Source organism: Ips typographus, linkage group LG11 (genome assembly GCF_016097725.1).
Source record: "Ips typographus isolate SLU linkage group LG11, UJ_Ityp_2.0, whole genome shotgun sequence".
NCBI classification, from domain to species: domain Eukaryota; kingdom Metazoa; phylum Arthropoda; class Insecta; order Coleoptera; family Curculionidae; genus Ips; species Ips typographus.
The window spans coordinates 9,388,835-9,401,604 of NC_138432.1; the positions used below are offsets into that span (position 1 = coordinate 9,388,835).

The window sequence follows — 12,770 nt, forward strand, 5'->3', positions numbered from 1 at the left end:
TAGGTCGGATCTGGCCAACGTGGAGGTTTGGTATAACGTGGCAAAGTTCTTCGCCTTCACTCCCATCACAAACCACGTTTACCTATCCATATTGTATCCGTCATTTTTGTTTTTAATATTTTTAGGTTCGACAATGTTTTCGTTTTACGAGAGGTTGTTTTTCATTTACACATCTTTCAACATCAGCCAAGCAATTTTGGATACCTTACAAGGAGTAACCGAGTTTATGTTTATTGAACATGTGGTTATAGTAAGTGTCGTGAAAAGGTCTCTTTGGGAGAAGTTAATTAAGAGGATTTTTCAAATGGAACAGCAGTTCAACTGGACATTTTTCAGCGATATTAGAGACTCCTCCAAGAAAAGCTTTTATGTTTGCATAATCGTTTGTCACTTCATATACTTCACTTCTCACATATTTGACACTATAGCCAATTGGGAAAGTATCTACTACTCACTAGCATTTATTATTTTTCGCTTTACCACATACTACATCATGTTCAGTACCTTGTTCATAACGTTCGTGTGTACTTGGATTAAGAACCGTTACCTTTACTTAAAATGCCTTCTCAAATCCACGTCGCCTCCAAGACATTTAATCAAAATCAACCTACTTCAAAACGAACTGATTATGCAGAAACTATCGGAGTTTTCCCACACTTACAAGAGTCTGTATTTAGTTGTACAGGAGGTGAATTCAATTTTGGGTACCTTCTTATTGTTTATACCGATTTGTACGGTTTTGGAGATATTGAATGCCGTAAACTATGGGATGCCCACCAAGAAAGATGATGTAAAACTTGCAGTGCTTGGAGATAACATTATTTATTTAGTTTTATACGCTGTGGGTGAATTTGACTATGTTTTGATGGGAAAAATCATTTTTAGTTGTCTTACAGATGTGCAACATCCAAATTGTTATGTCTTGCCAAAGGGTGTTGGATGCCAATAATCAAGTGTGGAAAACCTGTCTTATTCTACATCAACAAATGAAAACTCCAGAATTGAGGGATGAGTACTTGACTTTAGCTTATTTTGTTCAAGGTTTGTATTTGATTTTTGGGAATTTTGTTGGATCAAAGTGTTGTAGGTTTGAGTCCGGAGTTCAGTGCAACAGGATTTTGGATGGTAAACCAAACAAATTTATCCACGCTATTCTCTTCAGTGATGACCTATTTGATTATAATTATTCAGTTCAATATGACTTTAAGTAAATAATCTGTCATATGATTTGTGCAAATTGAAACATACTATATGAATTTTAAATAGACAAACTGTTTGAAAAGGATGAATTACGAAACGGCACTGAATTGATGATGAATTGATTCAAATATCATTCTACTGCAATTATTGTGCTAAAGGATTTACTTATATTTTCGAATTGTATAAGTGGAAGTAAATTTCTGGAATTCTTCGAATAGCCCAAGGGCTTGGTTAATGAAAGGGTGCTCTACTACGTCTGAAATAAAATGAAAATACGGTTTCGCAACTGATGAACTCCTTTATATAAAGGACTAAAAATAGTAGCTGGCGGATTTTTAATTTATTACTATTGAAGCGTTATAAATAATATTATCTACTATGTGTACATCTTTAAACATGTACAAGCTGACAGGACAGTAAAAACGGTCACGTGACTAGTCAAGATACCCTGGTACAGATCTGTAATTTATATGAATAAGTGTGCATGCAAATCATGAAGTCTAATTAAAGTAAAATAAAACCATATTAGCAACATTTGCAAATATTTGTTTTTTGACCAGCGTCACGTTTTTTAGTATCCCCCGTTAAGTGATACAAAAGTGCTAATATTTATTTCCTAAAAATAAATCACACCAAAGTAGTTTTTGTGTCGTCATTTAAAAAATCAGCCGATATAAACTACAATGACACCTAAACCAACGGAGCAAAACGTGGACAATCAGTACTAAATTGAATATGTGCGTGTATATGTGCCCATGGACACACGTGGTCGCATCAGTAACAAAACACAATCGCCAAAGAGCCGAACCCATTGGAACGTTTAGAAATCAAAAATGGCTTCCTTTATAATAAAAGTTTCCATTTCATTGTTTCCGATTTCAATGCTTCATCGAATACGTTAACTAGTTTGGTTGAACTATTCTGAATGTCTAAATTTATATTTCGTTTTTACTCTAGAAAATTGTAAATAATATGATTTTCATATGGAACAGCTAAAGGAAACTGATTAGCAAATGTATTAGCTTAAGTATTCCAAAATAAACATAATGGAACAGTACTAATTTGGAACACACGTCTTTACAAAAGTTTTTTATTGACTTGATTGGTTAGTACTTTTAAGTGTATTTAATCAGGGACGACAACAAGTTCATTTAACAGCATTCTTTAAAACGGAAAATTTCCAGTGCACTACCAGATATGATGGAGGAAAATCGCATTAGGTGTCTCCATTTTTCCAAAAGCTTTCCCTACATCTACTACTAATAATTTGCTTTCCCGTGCTGAATAAATTCAATTTGCCTTGGATGTAAGAACACATAAGTGCAAGGCTATATTGCCCAAATCAAACCCATTTTGTACCATTTTACTTTTCAATTTACACAAATAATGTTTTTTTTGTTGTAAAAGTTGTTTCTGTTTGGGGTACCACTAGTACTTTTGTGTAGTGGAACATGGCAGAAAAATATCCCCATATCTTACTATATTGCACTTAAAAAATAAACGTAGAACTTTCGAGAAAAATATATATTTGATATGCCAGTAACAATAATATTTACAACAAATTTGTTAATTAAACTAATGTCCTGAAGGCACGTAGGCGTATTTCCAAATATCGACGATACAAACTGACGAGTGAAATCTGCAAAAAAAGCAATTTGAAATTTCCCTTTTAAAGCACCAAACACACGAAAATACCTGTAAAACATCATAAGAGGTAAACAGCTGTGTCCTATTATGCTCCACATCTCCCTCGAATAGAATTCTTGCCGGTAATTATCCATACCGTGCGATTTAACTTCGAACGTTTGCATAATCCACATGGCAACGTTGCAAATTGCCAGAAAAATCACGAATTCCCTTCCAGGTTTCTGTTTGCGAAGCTGTTTGGTGTTGCTCGACCTCGACATGCCGTCTATAATAAACGTGGTCTGGATAACCACTTGGATGACCTGTAGGAAACGCAAACTTTGTAAAGGTTATTCGGATAGGAAAATTGTGGTTAGAACCTCAGAAAGCACGCTAATGACAGCCAGGACGTGCGAGTAAATAATGCCAGGAATCATGCTGAACACACCAAAAACAAAAAACGCTGGCAAACACATCAAACACAAAAAGTTGTCCAGGGAATTATGAGCTGACTCGTTCACATCCAATTTGGTCATTTGGAAATAAGCAAAACCCACTGCAATGATCATCATGATCATTATAACCAGTCTGGTGGATTGATTGACTATTAGACCAGTTTCAGCCAAACCAGTGCTCCTGCAAGAAAACAGTTTGAGCAAAATTGCAAAAATCCAGTACCTCAAAAACTCACTCGCTGTAATATGTAATGAAAAACAGAATCAGACTGACAATGGAAAAAAACCAAAACTATAAAACCGAAAAACAACCCTTTGTTGGACGCATGACAATCTGCGTGGATGGTGATATTGCTTTCTGGTTCAGAAGGTCTGCGTTCGTTTCTACATTCTCGGATGTCTTCACCATGGGCGTGATCGTCGTGTTCTAAAGGTTTAGGAACGCACAATCCTATATTGATCCATACTATGTAGAGAATTCCAACTGAAAAATCAAATTTGAGTCAGCTTGTCATTGCAAACTCCCAGACTGGTAAGTATTGATTAGAAACAAAACTGAATATATGAAAAATGTGCTATCCTAAAACTAACTATCTGGGTCTGGTAATAAAGCTGGTAAGAGAGGAAAATTAATAATTTTCTTCAAGTGCCTTCTTTAAAATATTCTGTGCAAGTTTATGCTGTATTTTATATGCAAAAATCTTAATAAAAGGTTACCAAGTGTGATTGTCCAGTTTTCGACTGTCGACTGAAATAGTGCATAACACTCCTAATTTAAAATACGTTTGTTTAAGCATTTGCAAAACGTCCTCTGACAAAGTATATAGTTTGATAAATGGCAATATGAAAAAAGTACCACAACAGCCTAAGTGCTTTTGATAAAATCATCAAATAACTTTGTTAAATAAAATTATTGTTGCATTTCTCAATCAACCATCATTCTAGAAAAAAATATTATCCGGATGTTATTGTTTTTAAATAAACCCTCCTAAGCCTGGCTCTATTCGATTTATTTTACCGAACCAAATCCTCTGGTCAATATAATTAAGATTAAAGTGTTTATCTGTTATTGTTTTAAATTGCCGCAATAAGGCAATATACTTACCTACTAAAATACAATATTCCACACTGAAGGGATACAAATAAGGTGAGTAGTTTTGGTAAATAACGTTCAGTTCGTCGTGTTCACACACTCCAGTAAACCTGTAGGGTACTATGCCGTTTCTGAGTGTTGTATCTAGAGTTTTAAGATTAGACCAAAACAAATTTCAGCTCTAGCAATAGCTACCATTGACATTCTGATCGTCGTCACTGTCATAGTCTCCTCCTGGATAATTCTGGATATATTCAGCGGTTTCACGGAAAATAGTCCACAACCAGAAACACAGACTAGAAGCTAGACAGTGCATGAAACCAAAACGGTGGAAGTCTCTATTTTTGTTGATTATTACCTGAAATTATACTTTTATGAGATTTTGAAGCAGTAGGTTTAGACAAAACTTACGTTTGAGTATTTGAAAATAAAAAATAGCAAGGTTAGTGAGTATATCGGGTATAAAACCTCAATAATCATAGTGGTGATACTAGTGCATTCACTTGAAGTTATGGACTCAGTACTCATCACTATACCTCGATAAGTCAGGATTAAAATACTGTGAATCAAATGTCCAATGCAGAAAACTGTAAAAAACCCACGTTATTATTTTACATATTAAAACATCAGTAACTTACCTGTAGCCCCGATTTTTAAATAGAAATTACTGGAATGCCTATCCAAGTTAAAACAGTATTTATGATCCAACTGTTTGTTCAATGACATAGCCTCGTGCAATGACTTATCATACTGTATTCCCCCAGTAGTTTCGGTAAATCCCAGATTCTGTTCGTTCATTTCCTCCATCATTTTATCAAACACCTTCTTCCTTCGATTGTACACGGTAATATCGAAACAAAGATAGAGCAGGTACAATAGAGCCAGACTGAGCAGGCAAAGACTAAATCCCTGTAAAACTCAATGTAAAAATTGTGTTAAGAGTAGAAATTGAGCTGTGTTACCTCAGCCAAAAATTTAACGTCCTCGTTTTCTGATTTTAAATAATCTATTATATAAAATGAGACTCCCATTGTTACAATTAGAACGGCGTAGATGGTGCTGAGGCTGATTGTCAAAATATCCCTGAAATCGTCAGTAAATTGTCAAAATATGTCTGAAAATTCTGAACAAATTAGTGTAAATGGAATATTTCTAAGGAAAATAGCTGATCATAACTCTAACTTGATAAAATTGTTCCACTTCTTCTATTTTAAAAGACCCTCTACTACAAAATCATAAACTTACGTGAATACTTCTTTCTTTACTTCTGGTGGTGTGGGTTGATGATGACTACCATTAACGGATGGAGACCCATGATGAGAATGGGCTTTATAGTCCCCATTTGCTATTGCAAAATGTCCGCTACGATTATCATCGTTGGGATGAAAAAAGGTGACCTGCTGGCCACCTCCAGGTCCTGGAATATACGGGGTGAACGGTCCTGGAGAAGCCGCTGAAATAGTTGTTTTAACAATTTTTCTGGATTGTTTATGGTTGTGGCATACCTGTCAGTGTGGAACCGTCGTATGAGTGTTGGGAGTTGTAGCGATTGCTTCTGGGTGTGGAAATTGGCAGTATCATGCTTCTTGAGTCCTGGACAATACAGTAAATTAATATTAATAAATTTTAGGAATGTTTGGTACATACTTGACGTTGAATCTTATTTATACACTGATTAATTGAGATTCTATGACCGAGAATTGTCACCATGATGACTAGTTTATTCGAAGTTCACTTTACAAATTGTCGTACACAAATCGATTAACTCGTTTTATATAGTATTTAATTACGGATTAAATTCACCTAATCTGTGTTATTAAATGGTAGAAAAACGTTGTTTTTAGAAACCGCACTTTATCTGATAATTTTTTCCAGAAGGATTAATGTTGTTGTTCGGGGTCTTTGAATTTCTGCTCATCAGTGCCATTTCGCTAAATCCCCAGCTTGAAATGCATCATACTCACATTATAATCACCGATTATTATGAGGAGGTTTTTAAGATTAATTGCCTGTGGAGTACTCAAATAGAAACATTTTATGTAAACCCTACTAAATTGTTACTGAAACAGGGCTTGATCGAAGGCAATCGAGTTTTCCTAACATTTTCGCGCGATTTCCTCGAGAAGAAAATTCGCAGGCCGTAATCAGGTCTCGAAACTCACTTCACGTGACAGGTCGATGTTTTCTCCATTCTGTTTGTTTAGGTCTAAACATTAATCTTAAATACGTCCGGAAAATCAAATGAAAGAAACGTTTCTTAAGATCAACACTCTCCATCAGTCTTAATTGCGATTTACTCGAAACAATAATGCTGACGTTGAGGATGTTTCTTAATAATTATTGCTCTACAATCAGTGAGGTTTTAAATTTATTCTAATTACAGTACTTGGAATGGCTGTTACTTTTAGAGTAAACATTCCTAAAAGGCAGAAAAGAAACTCGTTAATCGATGGATGTTTGTGAGGTTAAAAATTGAAATTTTATCTTTTAAAGCCTAAAAGATTTAAGTTAAGACTTTTAAACAAGATTTAATGTTTAAAGCATGGAATTACTTAGAAAATTACATTCTTTTCAAATTTTTAACTGGTCAGATTGTAGGTAGAGAAGGGAATAATAAAGTAATAATCTAAAGAACCTTTACTTACTTTATTCCTGCCATTTTGGTTCCTCATTCGAATCAAATCCGAAGTGGAACTAGAATGGCTTAAGCCTTGAGTATTATTTCTTTTAAAGTCGTTTGGTAAGGGTTGTCTAGTCCCTTGTCTGAGGACGACTTCACTGCCAGCCAACGAAACGTTGTCAAACACTGAATCAGTTGGAGGTGGTGGAGGTAAACGGTCGTTTTCTTCTTTTTGGGGTTTGACACTTTCATTGTCCTGTTGAATCTAGTTATTCGATAAATTGTTAAAATGTGTCAACAAAAACTGACCTGTTGATTTGGCACATCTTCATTTGGTGGTAGAGGCATAGCTCTAAGGTTGACTGGTATGTGAGATAGTTGAGCACTAGAGTCTTTAACACTATCATCAATCATTATAAACTGCAATAAAATAATTATTATAATTTAGATTACATATTGATGGGAAATTTACTTGGACTGTTACCACAAAAAGCCAATCTCACACACTAACCAACATAAACCAGTAATGATGCAGTTAATTACCAATAAATTTACTGTTCGGATGTTACGTGGTAGCTGAGATAAAGCTATTATCTCTCAGAAGCCAAAAAGATGAATTTATAGCGTTAAGCTGCCCACTTTAAGAAAGTATAGCCAATATTGCGATCGGCTTGATTTATCGACAATAAACTAATAAAGCATTTAAGTTATTTGAGACAACAATATGCTCGGTTATTCTTTGGGATTAAGTAAGATAAACACAAGCTAATTACTACGTCATCTAGCTGGAAGACCTTAGGAATGCTGTTTGCAATTATTTTTCGTTTAAATTTCGACTAATTGATTTTGCAATCAGCACACGATTTATTTATTATCAACAATAATTGGCCATGACTGTTTTTAGTCATCAATTTAGTTTCATGTCATAGGAATTTACGGAAATCCAGTTCATGAGAAACAAAGATTTGAAGTTGTATAGTGATGCTTCAGCATTTAATATATTCATAAAGCATAAAAATGTCCACAGTGTTTATAAGGTTTCTTATTGTACAAAAAGTACGTTTTTATAAAATCGTGCCAAAAAGTATACTTTTTTGAATGATTTTTAGTGTAAAAAGTTATTTTTTTGCACTATGCTTTCGGTCCCTTCGGTCTCGTATAACAATTTTCACTTGCGTCCAAAAAAGATGTACTTTTTGCACTTGTTGCATAAATAACTATTTACGTACAATTCTAGAATGATAACTCTGACAAGTTTTGAAAGCTCGTATGACTTAATACTGCTCTCGTTAAAATTAAAGTACAAACACTTAATTTGCAGCTTATAAACCTAAAATTCAACAAAGCCTTATAAAATTAACAGCAAAAAAACAAGTTTAAGGTTTTCGAGAACAGAAACAGCGTTCTATAAGTGACAAAAGGTGTTTATTTCGTCATGTTCAAGACAAAAGCCAACTGGAAAGAAAATAGATTGCATAAACGTTGTTTAAACTTGCAAGGCGTACTGTTTTGTCAGCAACATATTTAGAGCTCTGTGTAACTCAGTTTTTACTTACTTTTCCATAAAGTGGAACACACACGTCTCTATTTTATGGCGTTTTCGATTCTCAAGTTTAGTGCAGAATTAATCTGTATCCTGCTCTATCAAATGTCATTGAAACAGTATGGCAATACAATGACAACAAAGTCTTGTCATTAACACTTGATTAGTAATCTTATTTGAATTACTTAATCTGTATTGTTTAGGATAATTAACTTTTAAATATATACTATTATTATAATTTATTTATTATTAAAAACAAATCGGCTCAACTGAAATATGACTAAAATGTTTGCTGATTGTACTGAAATATTCAAAAATTGAATTCCAATACAAAAATTGTCTAATCCCAAATCTTTGAACTAATCTTCAAGAATTATGAGAGTTTTTCAAATTGGTTTTGTATTAACCCCCTTGATGGGAATATAATTACGATATTGTCACGTCACTGATGACACTCAAAAGTGGAAGTAACGGAAATTATTAACAATTATTTCCAGTAACAAAAGTGTTTGCTTACCGAATAAGTTCCTTTTTTACCAAACATTTGAACAAAAACTTTCAAACTGTCATCACTGGGCTAATTTTTCACTCAAAATGATAACGTGATGGAACGTGTCATAAATAAACATCGTCATATCGCATTTTTTCAATGTCAACATTATCTTAAGCCTTAAAAATTAATTAGTAAACTACACAAACGGATTTACAGTTTAAAAGTGAATGTTGGATCGATACGTCCAAAAAACGATCTGGAAACTGTTGCCAGGCTTGCGAGATGGCGCTTGTATGTATCGATTTGGATCAATCGATACAGATGCAGAGATCTAGATGCGAAAATGAGACTGGAAGTTTCCAGCCTGACACTTAATCCAGAGAAAATCAATGAGTTTGGTAATTGCTTAAATGTGGATTGATGGCGCTTCAGGCTAGAAATATACAGCAAAGTTTTAATTTTGTAAAACTGTGTTTAGAGAAAAAAAGAGGAGTAAAACAAAGAAAAAAATGCAATACAAACCAAAATAAAATAACTCAAACGACCACTAAATTTTACAACAAAATTCAATATTATTCATATTGTTGACAAATTGCGCCAATAAACAAAAAGTGAAACTACAATATTGCATTTAGAAAATCAGTCATTAAATTGACCAGTATTAAACAATTTACATTAAATTATAAAATAACAATAAACATTACGACCTTATAAGAAGTTTACAGCCCTAGTGACGCTTGCTTTGGTAGTTTTTCAAATATTACTGGTTTTCAAACTTGTTATTTGCCCAGTTTATTGCCTTTATAAGCAATTTAATTGAACGGGTTAGCAAAGTGTCATTCTACCTATCAAAACACTGATAAACCTTACAGCTTAACGAATAAATAACTGGAAACTCATAAAATCACTAAGCTAATACAATTATTATGACAATAATTTTTAAAAATAATGGATACAACCTATTTACGAAAATACAGCTTAGTTTTTGCAACCACATCCACAATTTTCCTGAATATAACTCGGAAATATTCATATTCCGATCTCATAACTTCAAATTGACCAGGCAACGAGAAAGAATAACTTCTCAGACGAAACAAATTGCATATCGAATCGGGAGTTAAATTGTTCCGCTTTAGTTATAACTGGGGCAACTTTATATCGTTTCACGTTATATGAATTTGCTGTTTTGTGAATGTGAAATCGATATTTTCAGAGGATTACAATTCAGATGATCAGTCAATCTACGAAAAATGAGTGAAACATGTTTTACAACACTGAGATAGTTTTGTGTTACTTTGGTGGCAAAACTTCTAATATATGTAGTAATAATACAGAGAATCTTCCATAAAACCACTTTTATTGTGATTTTCAGTATCACTTTTCCAGTTTAAGCTGTGACCATAAAAGTCCTCATAACCAGCAAGATATTAAAAAGAATATTATATTTTTTTGTGTCCTTGTCGTAAATTATCGATAAGCACGTGATGAAGATTTCAAATAATAATTTTTATAGGTCCATGGGTTTATAAATATTGACGCAACCTGTGGGGTTCTCAAAAGAAAATAGCCCCAATAAATTAGGCAAACATTAACTGGGATAGCACAGGGAGATTTTGAAAAGGTCTTGGTACAAAGTGGTGTCAATTACTTTGCGTAGTTAGTCAAAACTTGTTGTCATATCTCCAACAAAATTAACACTAAGACATTAATGACATTTTAGCACGTTTAAGATGGTAACTCAGGGTAGTTTATGGGTTTTGTTAAGTATTATAGCAGGTCTAGAAAGCAATTTTGTCTTCCATTAACGGGAATTTAACCTCGGAGCGTTCCGTTCATTTGTGTCCTGATGGTTTCGGGTTTGTTTGCCACCGAGCCCACTAAATTTCCAGAAAACTTAATTTGGGCACACAATAGACACATCTGGTTTCGATATATATAGAATAATATCAGTGGCAAGTTTGTTTGAACTAGGATTTATCCGAGTTTCCAATCGAGGAAAGTTTCTCCGAAGAAATTGGCTTTGGTTTTCTTTAATTTGTGCGAATGAGAAACCAAAGCGTTTCCTCTATCAGGATCGACGCTTAACAATGACTTGGTGGAGCTTTTGCATGCAGACGAGGTATTAACCAAACGAGGCATGGTTTCAATTACTCCGTCTGCAACTTAATCAAAAAAACATCAAAGCGTTGACTTGCCATTTCTCGTACAGTTCTAAGGCTTTTGACTAACTTGCCTCATTTTACCTCTTATACAGTTTTCATGCAAATATACTACTACTAAGGTCAACGCTAGCTGATTAATTATTCAAATCAACTGCATCAAAATTGACCGGGTTATTTATAGGTATTTGGGAGATTCTGTTTTAATTAGTAGCATATTTCAGTTTATTAGCATAAACGATATTATTTTGTTACTCGTACAGGGTCTAATTAGGCCCTGAAAGGGTTTTTGAAAATCGATACACTCTATATGGATAATTTTTGGTGTAAACTGAAACCTGGCAGGTTTGCAAATTACATTTTATGTCTATATTAAATAGAAAATTGCAATGGAAATAGTTTACTAATTGATTTTAATGTTTCCAAAAATTGAACAGTATTCTTTTGAGACATATTTGAACAGTTTTTTACAGTAAGTCGACAGCTAACTGGGTTAATTCAGTCTGCATGAATGTAATATACTGGAAAATTCTTTTTTTTACAAAATATAGTGTATTTAGGTGAATTAGTCAGTGTACGTATCCCTTTCTTGCAAAATCATCTCAATCAAATTCCTGTAGGCGTCTTTTGAATAGGAATTAAGACGAGTCGAATGTAGCGATACCCTGACGTTTGTTCTCCTCTCTCATCCCCCTCCTGAAAACTATTAAGGCCTACCGCGTCCTTTTATTCCTCCAGCATGGAGAAACAGTACATAAAGAGAGGCGCTCTACTAAAACAGGCCTTATTGTCACGGAACTTTGCAGTTGTGTCTCTGTTTACGCGAGAATGAAGTTTTGGACTGAAGATTCACAATGATGCATTGGAAGGCGCCCTATATTTAGAAATCGTATTTGAGTGGGATATATCAAATTTATTTAAAGGCGGACAGCACAATAAGCTTTGGTGTACCGTAAAATAAAACAAAAGTTAATAGTATAAAACTAGAACTGGATATTTTCCGTCCTTTTGTTTTCGGTATAAGCTTCTTATCAAAATGTCGGTCCCTTTTATGGTTTAACGTGATCATCGAGTAAGGGAGTACATTGAAGAGTAAATTATTATTTCCCTTCACCATGCCCGGTGCTTTGGCAACGTAATACCCTTTTCTACTCCGTGATATTAATTTATACTTAATTTCCCTTTTTCGTGTAAGCACATCTTTGGTTAGTCCCGTTTTATTTTTACTTCTCAAAAATGCAATTTCCTTGAATCTCGTGGCAAAAGTTTTTAATATTTATTTATCTAAATCCGCAGGTGCTCAAACGCCACGGAGAAAAATTAGAAAACTTCCCTTATTGGGATTAGACAGGGGAAACTTCTACTTTTTGCTTGATTGCGAATTTTCCGTGAAAAATGTTACTTTTCAACTGCACTGAAAAGCCACCTTAAAAGCTGAATTTATTATGTTTTTAATTTTTGCTCCCTTCTCACAAATGAATCACGATTTAAGGTGGGCTTAATTGGATTTTTGTCTCTCTGATTTTCTATGTAACTCGATTACCGGTTATAATTTTGTTTGCTTCAAAAACAAATTAACAC

General features: G+C 34.0%; 2 protein-coding genes across 2 annotated transcripts; one reads left to right on the plus strand and one right to left on the minus strand.

The window, feature by feature from the left end:
- Positions 1-41: 41 nt before the first annotated feature.
- Positions 42-1,746, plus strand: LOC145735603 (uncharacterized). The gene is made up of 3 exons (XM_081989583.1): positions 42-841; positions 897-1,041; positions 1,088-1,746. Exons 1-3 carry the CDS (start codon positions 134-136, stop codon positions 1,213-1,215), a joined length of 981 nt encoding a protein of 326 aa, XP_081845709.1. The 5' UTR covers positions 42-133; the 3' UTR covers positions 1,216-1,746.
- A 963-nt stretch (positions 1,747-2,709) lies between these two features.
- LOC145735329 (proton channel OtopLc-like) lies at positions 2,710-9,196 on the minus strand. The gene is given in 15 exon segments (XM_081989173.1): positions 2,710-2,839; positions 2,896-3,149; positions 3,207-3,462; positions 3,518-3,564; positions 3,566-3,765; positions 4,387-4,518; positions 4,570-4,732; positions 4,786-4,961; positions 5,013-5,283; positions 5,337-5,457; positions 5,620-5,827; positions 5,880-5,967; positions 7,020-7,250; positions 7,304-7,414; positions 9,055-9,196. Coding segments are annotated over 15 exon segments (2,349 nt in total). The 5' UTR covers positions 9,082-9,196; the 3' UTR covers positions 2,710-2,775.
- Positions 9,197-12,770: the final 3,574 nt, after the last annotated feature.